Source organism: Fundulus heteroclitus, chromosome 5 (genome assembly GCF_011125445.2).
Source record: "Fundulus heteroclitus isolate FHET01 chromosome 5, MU-UCD_Fhet_4.1, whole genome shotgun sequence".
Lineage (NCBI taxonomy): Eukaryota > Metazoa > Chordata > Actinopteri > Cyprinodontiformes > Fundulidae > Fundulus > Fundulus heteroclitus.
Window position 1 is genome coordinate 5991679 of NC_046365.1, and position 20444 is coordinate 6012122.

General features: G+C 45.0%; 1 protein-coding gene across 1 annotated transcript in view; it reads right to left on the minus strand.

Moving 5' to 3' along the window:
* The window catches only part of si:ch211-214c7.4 (transcriptional regulatory protein AlgP), a 24875-nt gene extending 5109 nt beyond the window's left edge, over positions 1-19766 (minus strand). Inside the window, exons 1-3 of the mRNA XM_012882075.3 lie at positions 19353-19766; positions 8787-9427; positions 8613-8700 (exon numbers count right to left, since the gene is read on the minus strand). Of these exons, the coding sequence (XP_012737529.2) occupies positions 8613-8700; positions 8787-9348 (650 nt within the window). The 5' untranslated portion in view covers positions 9349-9427; positions 19353-19766. The remainder of the gene's footprint in view (positions 1-8612; positions 8701-8786; positions 9428-19352) is intronic.
* Positions 19767-20444: the final 678 nt, after the last annotated feature.

The following is a 20444-nucleotide window of genomic DNA, read 5'->3' on the forward strand; positions in this document are numbered from 1 at the left end:
CAGAGGATCTGCAGAGACGAGGCTTTGCCGTGTCAACCATCAAACCTCCGGAGACGCTCATGGAGAAGGTGCAGCAACTGTCCTGGACGAGAGTGGACCGACGAGCGACGAAAGGCGTGCTCAAAGCCGGCCGGGGTCCCGGCTACAAGGAGAAGCTGCGAGCCTTCAGAAGAACACCTGCGGCCCCCTCCGGAAACTAGCGGATCTTCCCCGGACCAAAGACGGCGGGAGGAATTGTGAAACTTCTACAACCAAATCTGCATCTAGTGGTAGAAATTAATTATAGAATACTTCGGTTTGATCGGGACTTTTTATGTTCTTCCCGACACGCGACTGTGGCAGGTAAGGGCCCCTCCCTCCTGTCCGAGGAGGGGGGATTTTCCCTTCGAACCCCTTGTGGGGAATCAACAGGGTCAGGTTAATAGACCCCTACCTAGGAAGTTACACGGAAATTTTGTGTTCAGTTTTATGTGTATTGTGTTAATTGTTAGTTCCCTGCTGGTTCTCGCGGGGAGGGGAAAATACACCGGAGATCTGAGTGAGATGAAGGGGGGAATCACATAGATGCAAAACGGATCTTTGAAAATAGCATCATTTAATATAAATGGAGTACTCAATCCAGTTAAGAGGGAAAGAATCTTATCAAAATTAAAGAAAGATAAAATACAAGTTGCTTTTTTGCAAGAGACACACCTCAATGACTCAGAACACGTTAAACTAAATAAACGAGGATTTAAACATGTTTACTTCTCTTCACATGGATCAGGGAGGCGGAGAGGGGTGGCGACCCTCATATCCAAAGCGGTTAATTATGAGCACATTTCAGAATACAACGATAATGAAGGAAGATTTGTAATGGTTACAGGAAAAATAGAAGGAACTGTGACAACTCTTCTTAATGTGTATATCCCTCCTGGAAGTGATTGGTCTCTTTATAAACAAATAGTCGATATAATGACAACAAAAAGCCAAGGGATTTTGATATGTGGTGGAGATTTTAATGTCCGATTAAACCCAGAAATCGATTCATCAAACAGGAAACCAGACGCAAAAAACATTAGCAAAAGATTAAATATCTGGATGAGTGAGGTGGGGCTTGTGGACGTCTGGAGAGAAAGAAACCCAAATAGCCGAGATTATTCACATTACTCACATGCTCACAACGTCTACTCCCGCATAGATTACTTCTTTATGTTCAAGGGAGATCTTTTAAGGGTTGACAGCTGTGAAATAGGACCTAATACTCTCTCAGATCATGGGCCCATATATATCTCAATCCATCTGAATAATAAGAGAAGGTCCACTTTGTGGAGACTGAATTCAAACATTTTGAACAAACCGGAAATTAAAGATAAACTAAAATGTGAAATTATCTTATATTTAGAAAATAACGATAATGAGGATGTGACTCCTCCTATAATCTGGGATGCATTAAAAGCAGTGATTAGAGGTAAAATTATATCCATAACCTCATATGAGAAGAGAATCAGAGAAAAAAAACTTCAGAGATTAGAAGAGGAAGTGAAAAGATTACAGAGAGAACATGCAAAGTCTCCCAAAGATGACAAAACCAAACATAACATTATAAAACTAAAAAAAGAAATGGAAGAAATAAATACCCAGGAAATCCAAAAAAAACTTACCTTTATAAAACAGCAATATTATGAGGCAAGTGAAAAATCCCTGAGACTTCTTTCATATAGGTTAAGAAAACAACAAGCCAACAGAACTATACACAAAATAAGAAATAATGCAACAAAAGAAATAGAAACAAATCCAGATGAGATCAAAAACTGCTTTCAAAAATACTATAAAACATTATACACCCAACCACAGACAAGCAACGACAACCAGATTGATGCCTATCTGGAAAAAATTAATCTCCCAACGATCACGGATGAACAAAATAAGAAATTAACATCCAAAATTACAAAGGAGGAAATTCAATCTGCAATCAAAAGAACCAAAAAGGGAAAGTCTCCAGGGACAGATGGATTCACTACAGAATGGTACAAAATTATGCAAGACCAATTAATTCCAACATTAGAGAAAACGTTTAACTGGGTTTTAGAAAATAAAAATATCCCCCCCTCATGGCGAGAGGCAGTGATTTCAATCATACCGAAGGAAGGGAAAGACAAATTGGAATGCGGGAGTTATCGTCCTGTAAGCCTTCTGAACAATGATTATAAACTTTTCACCTCCATCTTATCAAAAAGAATAGAAGGTATATTACCAGCTTTAATACATAAAGACCAGACTGGCTTTGTTAAACAAAGACAGACCCAAGATAACATTAGGAAAACATTACACATTATGAGTGAAGTCACACAACGAAAACTAGAGACGTTGTTATTAAGTTTAGATGCAGAGAAAGCATTCGACTCGGTGAGGTGGTCTTTTTTATATAAAGTGCTCTCAAAATTTGGATTCCATACAATGATAATTGACACATTTAAATCGTTATATACTAAACCAACGGCCAGAATTAAAATTAATGGAGATTTGACAAATTCATTTACTTTGGAAAGGGGAACGAGACAGGGGTGTTGTGCGTCGCCGCTTCTCTTTGCCTTGTTTATTGAGCCTATGAGCCAACTGATCAGGCAGAGACCGGATATAACGGGGGTTACAATGACAACTGGGGAGCAAAAACTGTCCTTGTTCGCTGACGATTTACTGATAAATATAACACAGCCCACACAGACAATCCCAAAACTGATGAAGTTGCTCGAGGAGTTTAGTTTCATCTCTGGTTACAAAATTAATATAGATAAAACTCAAGTACTAACATTTAACTACGATCCACCGTCATCAATTAAAACTATGTACAACTGGAATTGGGAAGCTGCGTCTATCAAATATTTAGGTGTTACACTACCGAGGGATCTCTCAAAACTGTTTGATATAAATTATGGCCCACTAAATTTGAAAATTAAATCTGACTTACATAGATGGAATGTTATTCCTTTTTTAAGTTTAAACTCCCGCATAGAATCCATCAGGATGAACATTCTTCCACAGCTGCTTTACTTATTTCAATGTCTACCAGTCAAAATCCCACCTAAACAGTTCTTAGAATGGGATAGATTAATAGCGAGGTATTTGTGGCAGGGTAAAAAGGCCAGAATTAAGTTTAGAACTTTGCAACTAAAAAAAGAAAAGGGTGGAATGGGTCTTCCCTGTTTAAAGGATTACTATCATGCAGCCCAGCTGAGACCCTTAGTCTGCCTCTGTTCACCATCATACACCGCAGCCTGGAAGGAAATAGAAGGCACGACAATAAAAGGAATCCCCATAACAGCCCTACTTAGTGATTATAAATTACGGGAAGAACAGCAGATCCCAGAGAACTCCATCACAGGTAGCTTTTTCATGTCTTGGCAGGAATTGGCTAAAACTTGCGGAGTAGGAGATACGTCTAAAATCATGAGGTGGTGTGCTTATGACTCAGATTTTGCACCAAATAAAATTGATAACAGATTCAAATTATGGATCTCAAAAGGACTAACTTCCTATCATTCATTTGTCCACAAAGGGATATTTCAAAGTTTTGAAACCTTAAAGAAAAATCATGGATTGGGAAAAGATGATTTCTTTAGGTACCTGCAGGTGAGACATTACTTTAATAGGAATTTTAAAGAGGTATTGAGAAAAAGTGAGTCAAGTTTCATGGGGGTATTTTTGTCGCTAATTAAACCCAGATCAGATAGCAGAATTATCTCCAAATTATATAATGCCATACAGTTGTCTAAACATGGGAATACAGAATACATAAAGAAGAAATGGGAAAAAGAAATGAAGATTATAATCTCACAAGAAGGCTGGGAGGAAATATGTCAATTGCAGTGGGTCTCGACCAGATCAAACACATGGCGGGAGTTCTGCTGGAAAAACATCGTACGATTTTTTGTTACACCCATTCAGAGACGATATAAAAACAACGGGGATGCCTGCTGGAGACTCTGTGGGTCTAAAGGAGCCGACCACTTCCATGTGTTTTGGGACTGTCAGGTCATAAAACCATATTGGGAAGAGTTCCACAAACATATTGAAAATATATTCAATGTAAGCATTCCATTCAAATGTGAAACGTATCTGGGCAACTTACAAATGGACACATGGACCACTAAAGACAAAAAACTGCTGGCTATACTACTGGCAGCCAGTAAGAAGGCCATCACAAGGAAATGGCTGAAACCAGATCCACCCACTATCAACGAATGGATTGAAATTGTTTTCCAGATATATGTTATGGAAAAGATCTCTTTTTCCCTCCAAATTGAACTAGGAACATTTTATAAGATCTGGACCAAATGGACTGAGTATGTAAAACCAATTAGATCAGACTTCACTTGATTGTTCTTGTGAAATATGTGTCTTACCCCCTTATGTCTTTGTACTTATCATTACTTGAGGTGGTGTAATTCCCATTATTGTTCGATTCTGTTCATTTTTGTTATTGTTTATAACTAAGTTAGTGAAATTCTGTAAAAATACCAGGAAGGCAACATGGATAAAATCACTTGGACTTTATGTTTATATCCTCAGATACAATCTTAAATGGGTAAAGCCAAAATTACTAAATGTGATGGATATCTGTCTTTCTAAATAAAAAATATAAAAATAAAAAAAAAAAAATAAAAAAATGACAATTTTCCAAGTGAAACCACCATTAGAAATGTCTATTCTGATTTATCAGTGATTAAACTAAGGAAAAATCATTTTCTTAGCCTTGTCTAAATATTTTTCTATATAAAACACTGCAGAATTACATGAAAAGCCTTAAGAAAATATAGGAGAAGCCTCAGACTTTTTATATCCACATCTTGACAATAGCTGCAGCAAATCTGGACTGAATCAGCTGAAGCATATTTGTTTCACAAAGCTTTTAGTAGGCAGTGTGAGAGGCGGAGTGCTGATTTTGGCACAGTTTATCCAAACGTGCCAAAACTGTTCCAAATGTGTCTTTCACCTTAGAAAAAGAAGGAGGGTCAAATACAAGTGCTGATTTCCATTTTAGGACTCCTGTACATGGAAAAGCCTTTGGTATTAAGATTTAGCCTGCATTTCATCAACATGTAAAATTGTGCACAGCATAAAATCAATAAAATGAAGAGAAATCCTGACTCATATCTGTTTAAGAAACTCCTTGAATGATCTGTTCACTCCTCTGTCTGCAATGTTTGATAGTTAAAAATGGCATTTTGTGTGTTTAAAATGCTGTAAAACCAAAAGCATTTGTGAAAAAAATAGGGACTTGTTTTATAAACATTAAAGCCTCCTCCACAGAGGTATTTAGGAAAGAAAAAAAAAGTTACCATTTCTGACCCAATTTTAACGGCTGATAAAATAGGCGTGGCTCTGTGTGGCCCATAATCAGGCCAGACGGGTTTAATAAGTTAAATAGTCGACTAGGAATTGCGTCATTTGGAGACCCTGCAGGTTTCTAATGGCCGACAACCACTGGATCCTTTGTAGCGAGGACAAGGCGACGGCTTAAAGCTGTCAAAAAGAGCAGAACGGGGAACAAAGACTGAGGGGTCATGAGCAAATGGAGAGATCTGAGCTGTGGCTGAGGAGATCAGGACACCTACTGCAAAGTGCAGCAAGTCTTCACAGGCCACAGGTGATGCTCAATACAGTCTGTGGCACAACCAGAACAAATTCAAAGTCTTTAATGTCAGGAATGCTCTCTTTTACAGTTTTTTTTAACAACGACAGCAACATTCCTCTAGCTTCTCATCTCCATTTGCACTCGATTCAATGGCATCCACGCCCAATTCTCGGGTTGAGCTGTTCAGCCAGGCCTCAGATTTTGTTTCAGGCTACCTGGTTTTCAACAGGGTCAGTGTTGAAAGCAGTCTGGCAGGTGGGACGACGACCATCAGCTTAGCGCCTCAGCTTGGTTAAATTAACCTTCTGGTAATTTACAAACTCTGGAAAACTAACGACGACATGGAGCAGCAGGGTGAGGCTCTACTGTGGCACAAGCAAGGGGCCACTTCAAATATTACAGGCACATGGTCAGAACGGGCGTATCAACTGTGGGTCCATGGTCAGGTGTGGCGCCAGCTGCATGAAAATAATATAAAAGGTTTTAAAAATGTCCTTTGCCATGGGTGTCTGGAGATTTGTCCTTAAATTAGAGCACAGTAATAATCCAAGTCGTCAGCAATCCTTATTTGTATTTAAGGTGGAGATAAACCATCACACAGCACCGCCCAACTCGCCAACCAGAAACGCTCAGCACCCTCCATCAACAAAGGATTTTTACATTTATATCCCGTCACCTCCGTTTACCCTGGGAGAAGCACTGGAAACGTCACCAAAGACAGTCATCCAGCTCCATTTTATCGTTTCTAGAAGAGACGTGATTCATGAAGCCTTAATCCGAGCGCTGGCAGAGAGGCACCGATGCCTGCTGTCCACACGCTGCCGGTGGGTGTTGGCTGCTGCCTCTGTTTGTGTATTGCTACAGATTACATTTCCTGCCAACAGACGGTTCAGATCAATACAAACCACAGCAAAAAAAAGCAAGATGATAGGCCCTGCACAGTCATCTATGTAATTTTAATGACTAAACAACAGGGGGGGTTGAACTGTCAGGCTATGCATGTTTACAACAGATGAAATAACACCATTGTTTACGAAACACACCAACTGCAACATTTGCTTTGCCAATTGTTAAAGCCAGGAGGAGGATTTTAAAGCCTGCAAAGCATTTGCCTGTGACTGCTACGGTTTCTACACACTGGGAGGCAATAATAACCCTCAGATAGAAAAGATTTAAACCCAGGGGGAATCATGTTCCAGCAGGCAGACTTTACCCAACTATTAAACTATCAGAAAGCCGTAAACATACAAATTCTTTGCTTTTTGACAAATCTGTTCTCCGTGCTTCAGTGCGCACTTTAGATATTGCAGTGTGAGGGGGAAGCAGCCAAAACCAGCAGACTGACTGGGTCCTGAGAGCAGCACACATTCTGGATGTGGGCGATCCGTCATCTCCTGGACAAAGACTGAAGGCCTAAATCAGCTCAGCGCAGAGCTCAGAGGAAGCCCTGCAGCCCAGCAGCCGCCAGGCACAGAGCGGTGACTCGACAAAAGCGCCGTCACTGGGACAGATCCCAGCGGACGGTTCTAGCGCAGAACTCTAGCACAGTTCGTCAGGGGCAAAGTACAGTTTCAGAGAAAATGGAGGACAGACGAGAAACACCAGGGCTTTGCTGCGTTCACCATAAAAAAAAAAAAAAAAAAAATAATTAATGATGCCGAACCTGAGCACCAGAGTAAATGTTTATCACACGTTTCATATACTTGGAGAGCCTGGCCAAGCGCCCAGGAGGAGGTGGGGGAGAGCAAAGCAAAGCAGAACCCACTCGTCCTGTTCGTCACTTAGTCATCTCAGGTCCGGGGGAGGGAGCCATCCTATTTTCTGGGCTCGCTAGTTGCAGTAAGTTTGCCCTACGAGGCAGATTGGAGCACAGGTCCATTAAAGCTTCACCCCAGTCCAAGACACAGCAACTTAAACAGTCCTGCAATAATCAGCAGATCAGCAAATGTCTCCTTTAGTTTGTGTCCGACATCAGGTAAGAGACCCATGGCTCACTTCTGAGGAAAGTTGAGGATGTTTTAGTGACAGAACAGCTTAGCCAGAACATTTCATCAGTTGTCCATCAAGGCCTCTAGTCTAAACAGATCCTTTTGGTACTCCTCACACAGTCCTCTACTTTATATAGTACAGACCTAAGATGCGGTGTGTGTAGAGGCACACAATGAGCATTTCTAAGAAAGCTATGGCTAGAAGGTAGCTGAGAGTCAAGAGACCCTGTGCTGCCCCAGATAATACTGCATGCAGCCTGGAACATTACCCAGAAGCCCTTATAGGGGAGACAAGTGGGACAGGATTTAATCAAGTCTCCGGACAGAACGTTACATCCTGTGGAGAGGCATTAGTACAACATAAATTACATTTACAATGCAACTAAATGACCCGCCTTAATGAGGCCAAACATGCAGCTGCAATCAACCAAAATAAAACTATTTCTGGCTAGCACTGGGCTAAAAGGGTGCTTGTACTTTTTTCTGTGGCTTCCTAAAAACAACTTGCTGCACAAAAGAACAGCAAAACGTCTCCCAAAAGATTTACACTCGTAGGGAATCCAAGACGAGCCGGATGGACGGCTCCTGTTCCACTACAGCATTCCATCCCGACCACCGGCCCACGATGATAGGCGTTATGATCCAACAGCTCCCTGCCCTGGGGAGCTAGGTCTGGTTTCTGCCAGGGGGGTGGGGGGGTTATTTGGGACAAAGCATTGGTTCTTCGGTTTCACATGCAGTGTTAAGGCCCTCTGTCTGAGGTCATTCCTGCCTGTGGGACTCATGCACTTAGAGAGTCTGACTCAGTAATGATCCAAACATCCCAGCAGACGGCCATCACAGCGTTCATAGAGTTTGGGATGTGAACATTCAAATCCTCAAAGGAGGAGCTACGGCATAAATGGCTACAAGCATCTTAAAACCCGTTCTGTAGACACACATACACCGTGTGCCATTAGGCCTGAAGGTTTTCGGCACGTCTGCCTGTTAGAAAGTAGGAGCCGTACCTGGTTGCTTTGGATGTGGCTGCAGGTTTTGCTACCGTGGATGGGTTGAGTTTTGGAGCGGCTGCACTGACCGGTCTGTTAGGAGCAGCTGCACAGAAAACGCAAAAAAGGCAATGAAGCAAAGATGGGATCACAAAGCTTTGACTTTGGGTCACATATCTGTAGAAGACTCACTTGTGGTTTTTGGTCTAGCTCCGTTAGCGGCGTCCGCTGCTGGCCTCTTAGCTGTGCCACTGGGTGGCCTCTGTTTGGTCCCTTTGGGCACGGCTGCATCTTGTGAAGGGGTAGCCCTGGAGGGTCCGACGGGCCTCTTGTCAAGCGCTCTCGTTTGGTTCTTAGCTGTGGATGAAACCGCCGCGACGCCTACGGGTCTTTTAGCTGCAGCTTCAGCAGCGGGGGCTTTTGATGGAGCTCCTCCTGCTTTCTTCCCTGCAGGCCCGGCGGAGGAGGATTTAACGTCCTTCCCCGCGCGGTGTGAAGCAGTTCCTGCCCGCGAGTTGGATCCAGCCACACCAGAGGAGGCTGTCGATTGGACTTTACTTCCAGCCGTTTTGGGGATTTTTGGGAGCTTGGGATCCGCTGCTTTAGGATTGCCATTGGCCTTCTGAGCGGCCCCGGGTGCTGCGTCGGGTCGCGGTTGGGCTTCCTCCGCCACGGTTTCCTGAGCCGAGGGCTCCGCTACTGCAGCAGCTTCACCGGGCTCCTGGGCCTCCATAGCAGCTCCATCCGGCTTCATCCCCTTCGTGGGTTGGTATGTTTAGTGCTGGATGGTCACCCCCGGGCGATGTGGCCAAGTGCTCTTAAACTTTAACGCCCTGCAGAGACAGAGGAGAGGAGACGATCTTTAAGACATGTAAAATGATGCTCAGCTCCATCAAACACTGATCTGACCCGTGCTGTTATTTGTGCAGCGAACAGCCTAGGAAATCAAAAAGGAAAGACCATTTATGGTCTAGGGCTCTCAGTGGGATGAGTGTGAGACTGAAAAAAAAAAAAACAGGAAGTGAGGAGAACAAGTTGCCAGCAAATAAACCACCAACTCACCCACTGTGGCGCTTCAGTACTTAATCCTAAAACAACAGTTATGCATTATGGTGCTTAATGAGCAAGCATAACTCCAAAAATATCAACCGGGCAATTTTCCAAAAGCAAAAAAAAAGCAAAAAAAAAAAGAAAAGCCCAGCTGGAAGCACTTTAGGGTGTCTGGAAACTGGAAGAGGAAAGAGGCTGTGGTTCATGTGCTGAAAGCAGAGAGGCTGAACTTGAGGGAAACAGGCAGAGCAAGTCCAGCTTGCCTTTCCATTTGCTGAAAAGGGGCAGATGTTGCTCATAAAGTCATCCCATGATTTCCTTAGTTGCTTGTGCAGAAAGACGGGGACAAGTAAAAAAAAAAAAGTGGACCAGAAAAGACATTTCCTGACAGTTTAGTCAAGTAAAGCTTTGTCACTGATTGATGTTCGTCTTGAATCTTTTCTTTAATTTAGCCAAATGTGAATCTCGGTTGAACTGGGCATGATTGACATAGCCTGAGCTGCAAATTCTCTCAACTTTAAACAACAACCGTTTCCTCTCTGAAGCTCAGCATTTTTATCCAGGCTGCATTTAACTGAACTAAGAGTTCATCCATCTGCCTCCGTCACACAAGGACAAGGCTCTAATAACTGAACGTGGGTGCACGTGTGTTTAAATGTATCGGTTCAGCTGTGTGTCCTGACTCCTCCCTAAAAAGGCACTAATCTGCTGATTCAGCCGTTTCTGGTTCTACCATTTAAAGATGCTTTTTCCCAACTTGTTCTGTGATCACCTTAGAGCAGGTTTTATGGGTACGGATCAGCTTGTTCTTGCCATCCAAGTATACAGAGATTTAAAAAAACGCCACCGTTTTAAATGAAGGACTAAAACACTTTGCCCTCATAGTACCGTTGTGGTTTAATGACACACCAGGCACAGGGCCTGAGTTTCCCACCGCTGCGCCCCATCTGTTGCCGTTACTGCCGATCAGCTGGCTAAAACACAGGGTGGGGGGGCTGACAAGACGGAGCAACAGAGGCAAATTCATCACATATTTTTTCTTTTACATGGGCAAAAGTAATCGGAATGAAGCTAAAAAGAAAACAAATGTGTTGCTGCAGAGAAAGGCGAGTTAGCTGCGGAGAATGGCTGAAAAAGTCAATGCATGAGTGATATGAATGTTATTTGACAGAATTAAAGCCATTTTCTCACACTGCACTCATTAAGCCCTGATTATTTATGTGTCTATAGCTGCAACTCAACAGGCATAAAAAAGGACATGGCAGCAAATTCAGATGAAGCATGAAAATACAGTGTATGGTTAAACATAAGGAACTTTTAACTGGAATTTGCCTGATTAATCAACTAAAGTATTAATTATCTATAATCAACATTTGCAATTAATGACGGGATGGTGAGAGTTATTGAAATAACTGATATGTTCATTCATCTTTCTGCCAGCATTTGGCTTTACCCATCCCTGTTGACACTGATTTCCTTCTGATTTTCTTCTAGGTGTAGAATTTGTGCCAACCTCAACTTTTCAGTTGAAGTAAAGGTGGCGTTATTTAAGTGAAGAAATGTGCCGCAGCCTTGATGGTGTTGGGGGGGGGGGGGGGGGGGGGAGTTATATGAATGGAAAATTAGAGATGGAAGTCTTAAAATTTGATATAGAATAAATTGCTTTCATTCTGTGTAGTTATTTTATTATTCTTTTTTGTCTCTGGCTATGGAACAGTAACATTAATGACATACAGCTGCCTCTGAAATATTTTCTGCGTTTCCTTCTTTATTAAAGAGCAGCACAAAGAAATGGTTCAGAACTGAGAGTGTCAACTCGTGTTAGAGAAGCGATGCGCAGCTGAGAATATTAAGATAAATCATTGACAGCGGTGAAAAACGGTAACGCTTGAAAATATATGAATGCAGAAATGATAAGACATTTTATTATGGTCTGATCAGCCTCTCCCGACAAAGATTCCTATGGAGTATTTGAGCTCCAGCATACAGGCTCCTCCAGAAAAGGACACACCTTTGATGACACTTCCTTGTGCAGATCTCAGCTAAAAACAAGGAAAAACTCAGAGTTTGCACAAACAACTCTGCTTGGCAGCAGGGTTGTTTCACAGAGAAATGTGTTGTCCTAATCTGACTCAGGGTAAAGGCTTCTGAGCTTTCTGAAACAGAAAAGCCAGGGTATGCAGGGATTTACTCCAGAAATCACTCTGAATATCCACTAACCCAGCTTTCTGAAACGGGGCACTGGACAGAGAAGGAGCCCATTGTGGAATTAGTATCCCATCTTTATTGGATTTATTGCCCTTTATGGCATGAAACCTTACAACCGTCTGCAAGCTGTTTGGTTGCCTCTGCGAGCCCATCCCTGTGCGTGTTAAGGTGCTGGATTGCGTGTTTGTGAAAATAGGTCAGTTTTAATACTGTTTATTAAAAAAGGTAGAGATTAAGCTGTGCTGCGAGCACAGGAGGAGCCAGGAATGCCCTGTGCAGACAGCTGGAGGAAGAGGAGGAGGGGGGTTGTTGACACTGAGGCTGGGGCTCAGTTTCATCTGTGGACCCGCGTCACAAGCCTGTCACAACAAACAGCAGACAGGACGTACAGTAGGCCTGTAACGGGTGCAATCACTCAGACAAAAGCCAGGGAATTCATTCAAAAATCCTTTCACACCTCAGCTGCAATGTTCTATGGTGCCGGCAAACCTGTGGACAGGGTTCCCAAACAAGAGCTGGTCTAGACCAAGATGACCTTTTAAATCTGAGGCCAAGCTTTCCCACCCAAAGCGGGGCTATGCTGACAAAAGCATGCAACTTTTGAACCAATAGGACAATTCAACTGCAATTACCACTGTTCAACCCTAACAGGGCAGCACTAAGGCAGCTTTAAGACAACTAAACAACGGTGCTACTTTATCCAATGCACAGTAGCATTAAGGTAGCACCCTTAGGCCCAGATTATTTGCAAAAGAAGTTGATTGTGGGGTGAGTTATACTTTAAATTACACCAAAAATGCTACCTTTTAATCACTATATAAACTGATTAGCAGTGTAAAAGGATGTAAAACATAAACTAGAATGGACAAAATGGCAGTGTGGGTAGGTAATGGGAATACAAACTGGTCTGGGGGAAAACGTATGCAATACACAGAAGACTGTTTTTGGTCCGCTTCTAAACAGCTAAGTCGATTTCTCCTGAGGAAATGTTCAACGTCTGCCGTTTCAGACTTTAGTGATGAATTTAGAAGGATGTGGATTAGAAAAAGCTTCTATAAAGTAACTTCTTTATATTAAATTCTGTTCCAAGCTCGATCAAGCTCGGAGCAGAAATCGGTTTTCATGCAGTCGGCTACAGAGACACGGCCGAAATAGAGCAAAATATGGAGCAAGAATCACAGCCAAGCATTTCTGCCAGACTGGGGCCGCATCCCACAATAACTGTACGCTGAAGTGTGAGATTAAAGCTGCAGTTGGTCATCCTCGTCGTCTGAAACACTTTTTTGATATACAGGATAAACAATTCCATCCTGAAAGTAGTCATTATGTATTCAGAAAAAAAGAAAGTTTAAAAGAAGATCTCTGTGGGAGCTGCAGAGCTGTAAAAATCCCCGGCATTCGGTCCAAAGGGCAGTGAATGGTCAGTTTTGGTCTTGCTCTCACGCCCCCCTGTCCTTCAAGTTCTGAGGGTCGCCTTATCTATTGGTTGTCCCACATGTCAACCACTCTAACACGGCCACGTAACACCAGTGTGCGTACATTTTCCTTGTTAGTTTCTGCTTCCTAGCTGCACACGCGCACTTCCAGTGTTTCTGTATCCAGTTAGCTTAGCGGTTAGCTTCGGTTTCAGCCGTTCATTGTAGCTCCGCTGCTCACACTGTAGACTCTGAACAAGGCCGAGAGTCGAAAGAAGCGAATAACGTACATGTTTATGAGAAGAGGAAGGCCTCAGTAGAAAGAAATAAGACCAGAGATTTTTTTCACGTGATCCCAGAGGAGCGGCGAGCAGATAAGACGGTCTTCAGATGTGCAGTTATCCAAAAAAGGCGATTGGGGAAACTTCCGGAAAAAAAAGGGCAACTCTTCCTTTAACTTCAAAACAACTGTAAGAGGATTTGATGCAGTTGGGAATTTTCTAATGTTATGTTTTTGGAGGTAGAAACAACTGAAGCACGTTGTACTCGGCCTCATTTGATAGGCACACACGATCTGCCGTCCAACACCAACGGGCTTTAAGTAGCGCAGTAGGTGTCCTTACTCGGTGATCGAGGCTACAGCAGCCGCCCGCTTTAAGACGAAGACTGATGCAGGTGAAAGTGCTCCTTATCAGCACCATCGGGTGCACATGTGACCCACCTGCATTCCTGTTCCGCCTTGCTCCTGAGGAATCCCACAGCAACCACATCTGGCTCATAGGTGTGTGCAGTCAGATTAACCACGGCGAGGTCGGACTGAGGCCTACAGATACGAGTGCTGCGTTTACGGATGACAGGCAGCATGTTGGCTCTGAACGCGCCCCTAGGTTGGATGAGAGGACGACTGCCGTAAAAAAAACACAACACAGGAATGTAGCGGCCGTCCACTTCCTCCATTCCACCGTCACACATGGCTGGTCGTCACATTGTTCCTCAACCACACCTTCACAGTTTTACAGCCAGGCGTCGGTCAAGGTGAGCAGGCTCACAGCTGAGAGAGTTACACGGTGATGATAAGGTGCAGGATGAGAACGTTTAAAAATAACCCTTTCCACTGCTGTAAAGTCAGTCCCACTGCCAATCCCAGTGGGAGGGTTTCAATGCGCCCGTTGTACGTGTGAAGGAGCCGTCAGGAAGCGGGCGGCCAATTTATGCCCTGGAACAAGACCAAAGCCATATTCTGGTGTGTGCTCCAGAAAGGAAGGGGCCTTTCTCCATTCCTGTGGGCAAACCTCCACAACACAGGATGCAGAAAACTGCTGCCGTCCATCCTTTCTTCAGAGCCTCCCAGCCAGCTGTAAGCCGAGACCTGAAACCCGTTCAGTGCATAAACCGGCTCAGAGAGACCAGAAGCCGTGCGGAGATTCCTGCCTCTCAGACGCACCATAAAAGGAAGCGCTGTCGCTTCTGCTGCGTCAGTACGACCGCTTCGCTCACGCACAGACATGGATGGATGGAGGAGGAGGAGAGCGAAGGAGAGGAAACGCAAACTGGGATGAACGAGCAGTCGCACACGCCTGAGCTGTGGCCTCAGCGTTTTGGGGCCTTTTTCTGGAAGCCTAGACATACTTTTAGGAGATTAAACTCCTAAAAGATTCTTTTAAACTGATCTACCACAGTAAACCTAAAGGATCCATGGCTCAGGCGGGAGAACCTGCTGATGACTATTAAGTCAGAGACAACTATCTGGCCTTGGCCGTTCCACAGCAAGGTGAGCTAAGTGTTAAAGACGGGCCCGGCGTGGCGCTCACTCTAACCAAATCTACACAAAACGTCTCCGGTGAATGAGAGCCTCTCATTAAGGCCACAGAGAGCAGGTGGCTGAGTGAAGCTAAGGGTGAAACAGAGCGGGCCGGCGTGCCTTGAAGGGAGTGGCTGTCAAAACGGCATGCGACCCAGGCTGCTGACCTCGCAGGCTGCAGAGAAATGGGTTACAATCTGTTCTGAGCCTGGCAAGGCGTCCGAAGGTCCACAACGCCACAGCCTGGCTGCCATGTTAAAAAGCAACCAGACCTTTTTTCAGTCTTAAAATGACGCTTTAATAAATGTATACTGAAAAAAAAGGCTATTGTAATTGTTGGCGTCCACAAGTATTTTACATAAATTGAGTATCAGAAGGGGAGTCCAGCAGCTCTATTGTCTGGCTCCGCACCCTGAGCCACCCTCAGGCATAGTGCTGAGAGGCGTGGGGGTGGGTGACGAGTGGATTAACCGGCGCAAAAAGGACGAAGGAGCAGCTGCCACAGACGGCCTACACCAACGAAAACATGCTCAACTCCTGGGACATCAAACTTTTATTTTATTTTTAGAAAGGTGGGCCTTATTCTTCTCTATGAAAAAGGCGGCCGGTGCCTGGCTGCTGGGCCTCCTGTGCAGCAGCCGCTTCATCAACAGTCAGCGTGATACTGGATAGCCTCGGGGCCAGATCGCTTACCACGCCACTGACTGGGCAGGGTGAGCCGGGGCCAGGCGGGCGCCCACCCCACACCTCGCCGCCGTGCACGGCCACGCCCGAATGCTTCGGTTTTAAAAGCCGTCCCAGAAGCAGCGGGGGAAAACCGGCGAGTTTCCAAAGCGCTAAAAGTAAACGGTTGGGCCTTTAAAAAGGGCTAAATCAACCTTTAAATAATTACAGCCCACTGATCCCAGTCTCAGACAGAGCGGGTCCCTGAAACTGCAGCGCTAGCAGCCATCACTTTGTCCTAATAGGCAGGGAAGTGCCAGCCTCTCAACCACAGTGATGAGAGTTGCAGCAGAGCATCACCCCCCCCCCCCCCCCAACCCACAGCTGAAAAAGCTACAACCGAGCTAACTTTCAAAAGGTTGCTCCAAAACAGATTCAGCACGGCAGGTGAGGGTTTGTTTTCCGTTTCCACAGGTGTGGCGCTGGAACCCGCCGAGGAAAGGGTGTTGCCAGCAAACATCCAAGCACATGCAAATCCTTCCTGGGGTGCAAGGAGAATCGGCTTCTCCAAGCAGGTGCTCCGGCGGTGTTTTTTTTAGTTTTTAAGTGAAAAGGGGGTTCTAAAAAAGTAGATTTATTTTAGTTATTTACAGCCTTTAGACAATTGCTGCATTTTTTCTGGGATTCTCTTTTGGGAGACTCAAAAGGCTCCAGGAGCGTTCAGATACTGACAAAGTACTAGCAAGTTTCGGTGCGTCTCACTGAGGCAAACAGGCATGTGAAACATCACGCTGCTCCTGCGATGGAAGCATACTTCATGCGTCACACCTCTGCACAGAAGCAAAAGGCAGTTGACAAGAATTCCCCTTCCTAGCGTCACGGAGGGAGTATCTAGTAGATTAGCATCAGCACGGCAGGTACATCGTGTCTACACAAACACGATCATACAACATATGCAAACAATGGACATCTGGGAACGTCTGGATGCGCCTCTGGACGTGCCATAGAGAGTAGGAATCTTGAGATTTGTCCAGATGTAATTGTAGTAGGGCTGGGTGATAATTCAATAATATATAATCCATCTATAGACGTATATTGATGATAGAAAAAAAAGGGTCAATAAAAAGTTCAATAGAAGAAATTTTCCTTCCTTTTGCATTCTAGCCTGTCATGTAAGTTATTGCAGTAATTACATCCTCCAACCAATCACAGACCCAACAACGCTCCCTTACAAGAGTTCATGTTCTTTTTTTACTTTTTAAAAACTTGCAGTTTGGGTAAAAAGTTGGTTGAATAAAGGGTTGAGTTTGAATTCAGTGTTTGTGAGTACTGTATCTAAATATAGGTCGCTAAGCAACAGCATAAAATGGCCAGGGCTGCACTTAAAATATGTTTTGAATGTGCTGATAATTATTGATATTGATAAATATGATTTATATTTTATCAATGTTTTTTTCCTGTATGGTAGCTCCCACACTCAATGTCAATAGTTGGTCAAAACATATTTACTGTAAAAAAGACAAAAGAAAGGGATGAACCCAGAAACTGTCTGGTAAACAGAAATCCAGAGATCATCAGCATGAACAACCTTAACCAAGCGCTACCAGGTGATAGGAACAACACTCCCGTGTGTGGAAGCCGTTACTGAGGGAGGACGGCCCATCGCTCGCCATCGTCTGTGTCAGTGAGACAGTTGAGAATGATCAAAAGAACCACAGAGATGTCAACAACTGTTTAAAGAAGGAGACCATCTCTTCGGCACGCTGGAACGTGTCTGGGGTTCTTTCCAGCCAGGAGAGAGCACGACATCCGGGAGATAACAGGAAGAAGAATGTCATGTTTTATCGATTGATCTGTCAAAATAAGATAAATGTGGAAATCCTGCCCGCGTTTCAGATTAAAAAAAAAAAAGTAAAAGGAAAGATCTGTGTTTTCTGGGGCGTGCAAAAGGAGACGGATCTTTTAGCATTGCTAGCCATGCTAATTGCTAACATAAAGCCCAGCGCACACACCCTGGTTTCTAAAGTAGGTCCCCCTGTTTGAGCCACAACGTAACGGCGGTCGTCACAATTCCACATGTTGCTGGTATCACAGCCCGACCTTAAGCCCCAAAATGCAATTAACTCGGCCTTCAAAACGAAACATGCCTTCTTTTAAATCTTTAAGAGACGCATCACTTACAATGATGCGTCTCTTACACTTACAATGTAATCCATAACTCCACAAGTAAGTGAGAAAAGTCAAAGTCAAAAGAAGAAAAGTCAAAAGCAAAGGCCTAATTATTTCCATTCACTTTTCATTTTCGTCAACTAAAACCTGTGAGATCCCTGAAGTTCTGAGGATGCAAAAAACTCAGCCGTACGACGTTTGAGCTGGAACAAACGTACCTGCCCAACAGAACCTATAGAAGCCAAGCACAGCCTGCTCCAGACCCTACACACTCACACCTCCCCACACTTCCCCACCTTTAACGGTGATAAAAAGTTATTTATTCATGTTTAAAGTGTGTTTAGCTCTGCAGATCATTTGCTTTAAATGACACGTTAAAAACAATCACTTTACGCCAAGGAATGCAAACATCTCACCCACCTGGGAAGCAAACACATTTAGGTTCATGTATAAGATTTAGAGATTTAAAAAACAGCTTTAACAAACAGGACCTTCCTCTTCCAATGGTACACAGCAGGAGTTAATCGGTGAATCACGCCCCGGTGATGAGCGGGGCTTCTGGCTAAGGAGAAATCCCCCACCCGGTCCAGGCCAGGGCCCTCCTGTCAAACACACAGGGTGGGATGGGGAGAACTGCTCCTCTTCACATGTAAACCCTGCCAACCACACCCAGCCCTGTCCAAAAACCCAGCCATTATGTAATGCAGGCAGTGGGCCAGCCCAGGAGGATAAGCAGCATCCCTCCATCACTGGTGGTGCTCCTGTCTCTCCCTCTGCCCCGGACAGCCAGCACTGACATCAGCGGCCAGGGAGGCACATATGAAAACAGGAGATTTCATCTTTTTTCATCCTCATCAACGATGAGGAAGCGTCACTTCTCCCTGAAGTAATTTAGGGCGTTTAGCTCTTTAAGGGAAAACAAAAATCAATGTCTAAAAGCAGGTAGTTGAAGGGAGAGGGGTCTACTTCAGGCAGACTGATGGGACCCCATCAGGGCCCTCTAGGCGGCCCCAGGAGGAGCTGTCCACGCTGCTTAGGGCCTCCGGTGACGCGCTAACGTCACCATTTGTTTCTGGAAACAAAAAACTACCGAACCTCCCCTCCCGGTCCAGCCCGACAGAACAATAGCAGCAAGGCGACGGGGAGCCTTGCACAAGAGTCCAGAACCGGGGGGCCACCAGCAGACTCCTGCACAGGCAGGACAGGCGACTCGAACCACGTCCGGGCCGAACCGTGCCGCGCTGGCTACACGCTGCATCCATTATCACGTCAAGCTGCAGACCGGCTAATCTGCTGGAGACGCCGCTGGGTTTTTAAGCAGACAGCCTAAACAAGCGCCGTCTCTCTTATGCATTCTGTGTACTTTCAGCGGCGAAAGCAGAAAGGATAAAGTGCCGCGGCGGTGACTTAAAACGAACCCACCCCTGCCCAGAAAAAGCGCCACTAAATTACCTTCTGGCCGTCGACGCGGCTCTTCGGCTCCCTTGAAGATGGTGAAGCAGCTCCTCGCTTGCCCCGAGCAAATATGTCGCCACGAACCGGTCAATATCCCCCCAACCAACAATGGAGCCGCGCGCCCTGGTGCGAGCGTCCCTCCGCGTGCGCTTCCCTCCGCGTCTGAACGGCGACAGGCGGGCGCTTCTCCCTCCTGAAGATGGACCCGAGCGGGGAGGGGAGGGAGGAGAGGAGAGGAGAGGAGAGGGGCAGTGACGAGGCGTCCAGCTGCAGAACAACGGAGAAGCGTGGTCGGCACAGATTTAAACAAACAACAACAAAAGAAAAAGAACCGAGATATAGAGCAAATCCCGCAAGCGGTCCAATCAAAGCCGCGGACACACTGGTGGTTATGCAAAACAGGAGTGACGTCAAAATGAGACTTTGAGCTCGAGGTCTCCCGCGGCAGAGGACGCAGGGAGCTCCGCCCACTCAGAGGGGGGCCTCCGTGCACCGTCTGGGTGCCAGAGGCTGGCGGCCGTTCACTGGAACAGGCGGATTATGTCATGATGTGGCCCAGGGTAAAACACGCCCCCCCCCCCCCCCCCCATCTCTATCTATTCCAGGGGTTCCCACACTTTAACAACACCAGAGACTGAGGGAATCTTTTTGGGGGGTGGGGGGATCGTGAGAATAAAGTCATAATATTCCCAAAAGTAAAGTCAGGAAATTATGAGAGTAAAGTCCTATTTTTATAAGGAATAAAACATAAAATCTTTTTAGCACATCAGCATCAAATCATCTACGGATCCACAAGAGATGTCTGGCAAACCACAGGGGGGTCGTGACCCCCATTTTGGGAGCCCCTGATTTATTCTGGCCCTGCCGTGGCACTGCACAGTTCTTGGTGTTTCACATAACTTTGAGGTGTTGATGCAGAAACCTTAAAATATGAACAGACTGTGTCGGTTTGAATTTCATTATTTAATTCCCCCTCCCCCCCTGCTAATCCTTCCAACATCTTTTAAGATAAGTAGACAAGTAAAGAAATTCCTTTACTGTCCTACAATGAGGACATCCGGGCATGACAGTGGCAAAAACACAGACAGT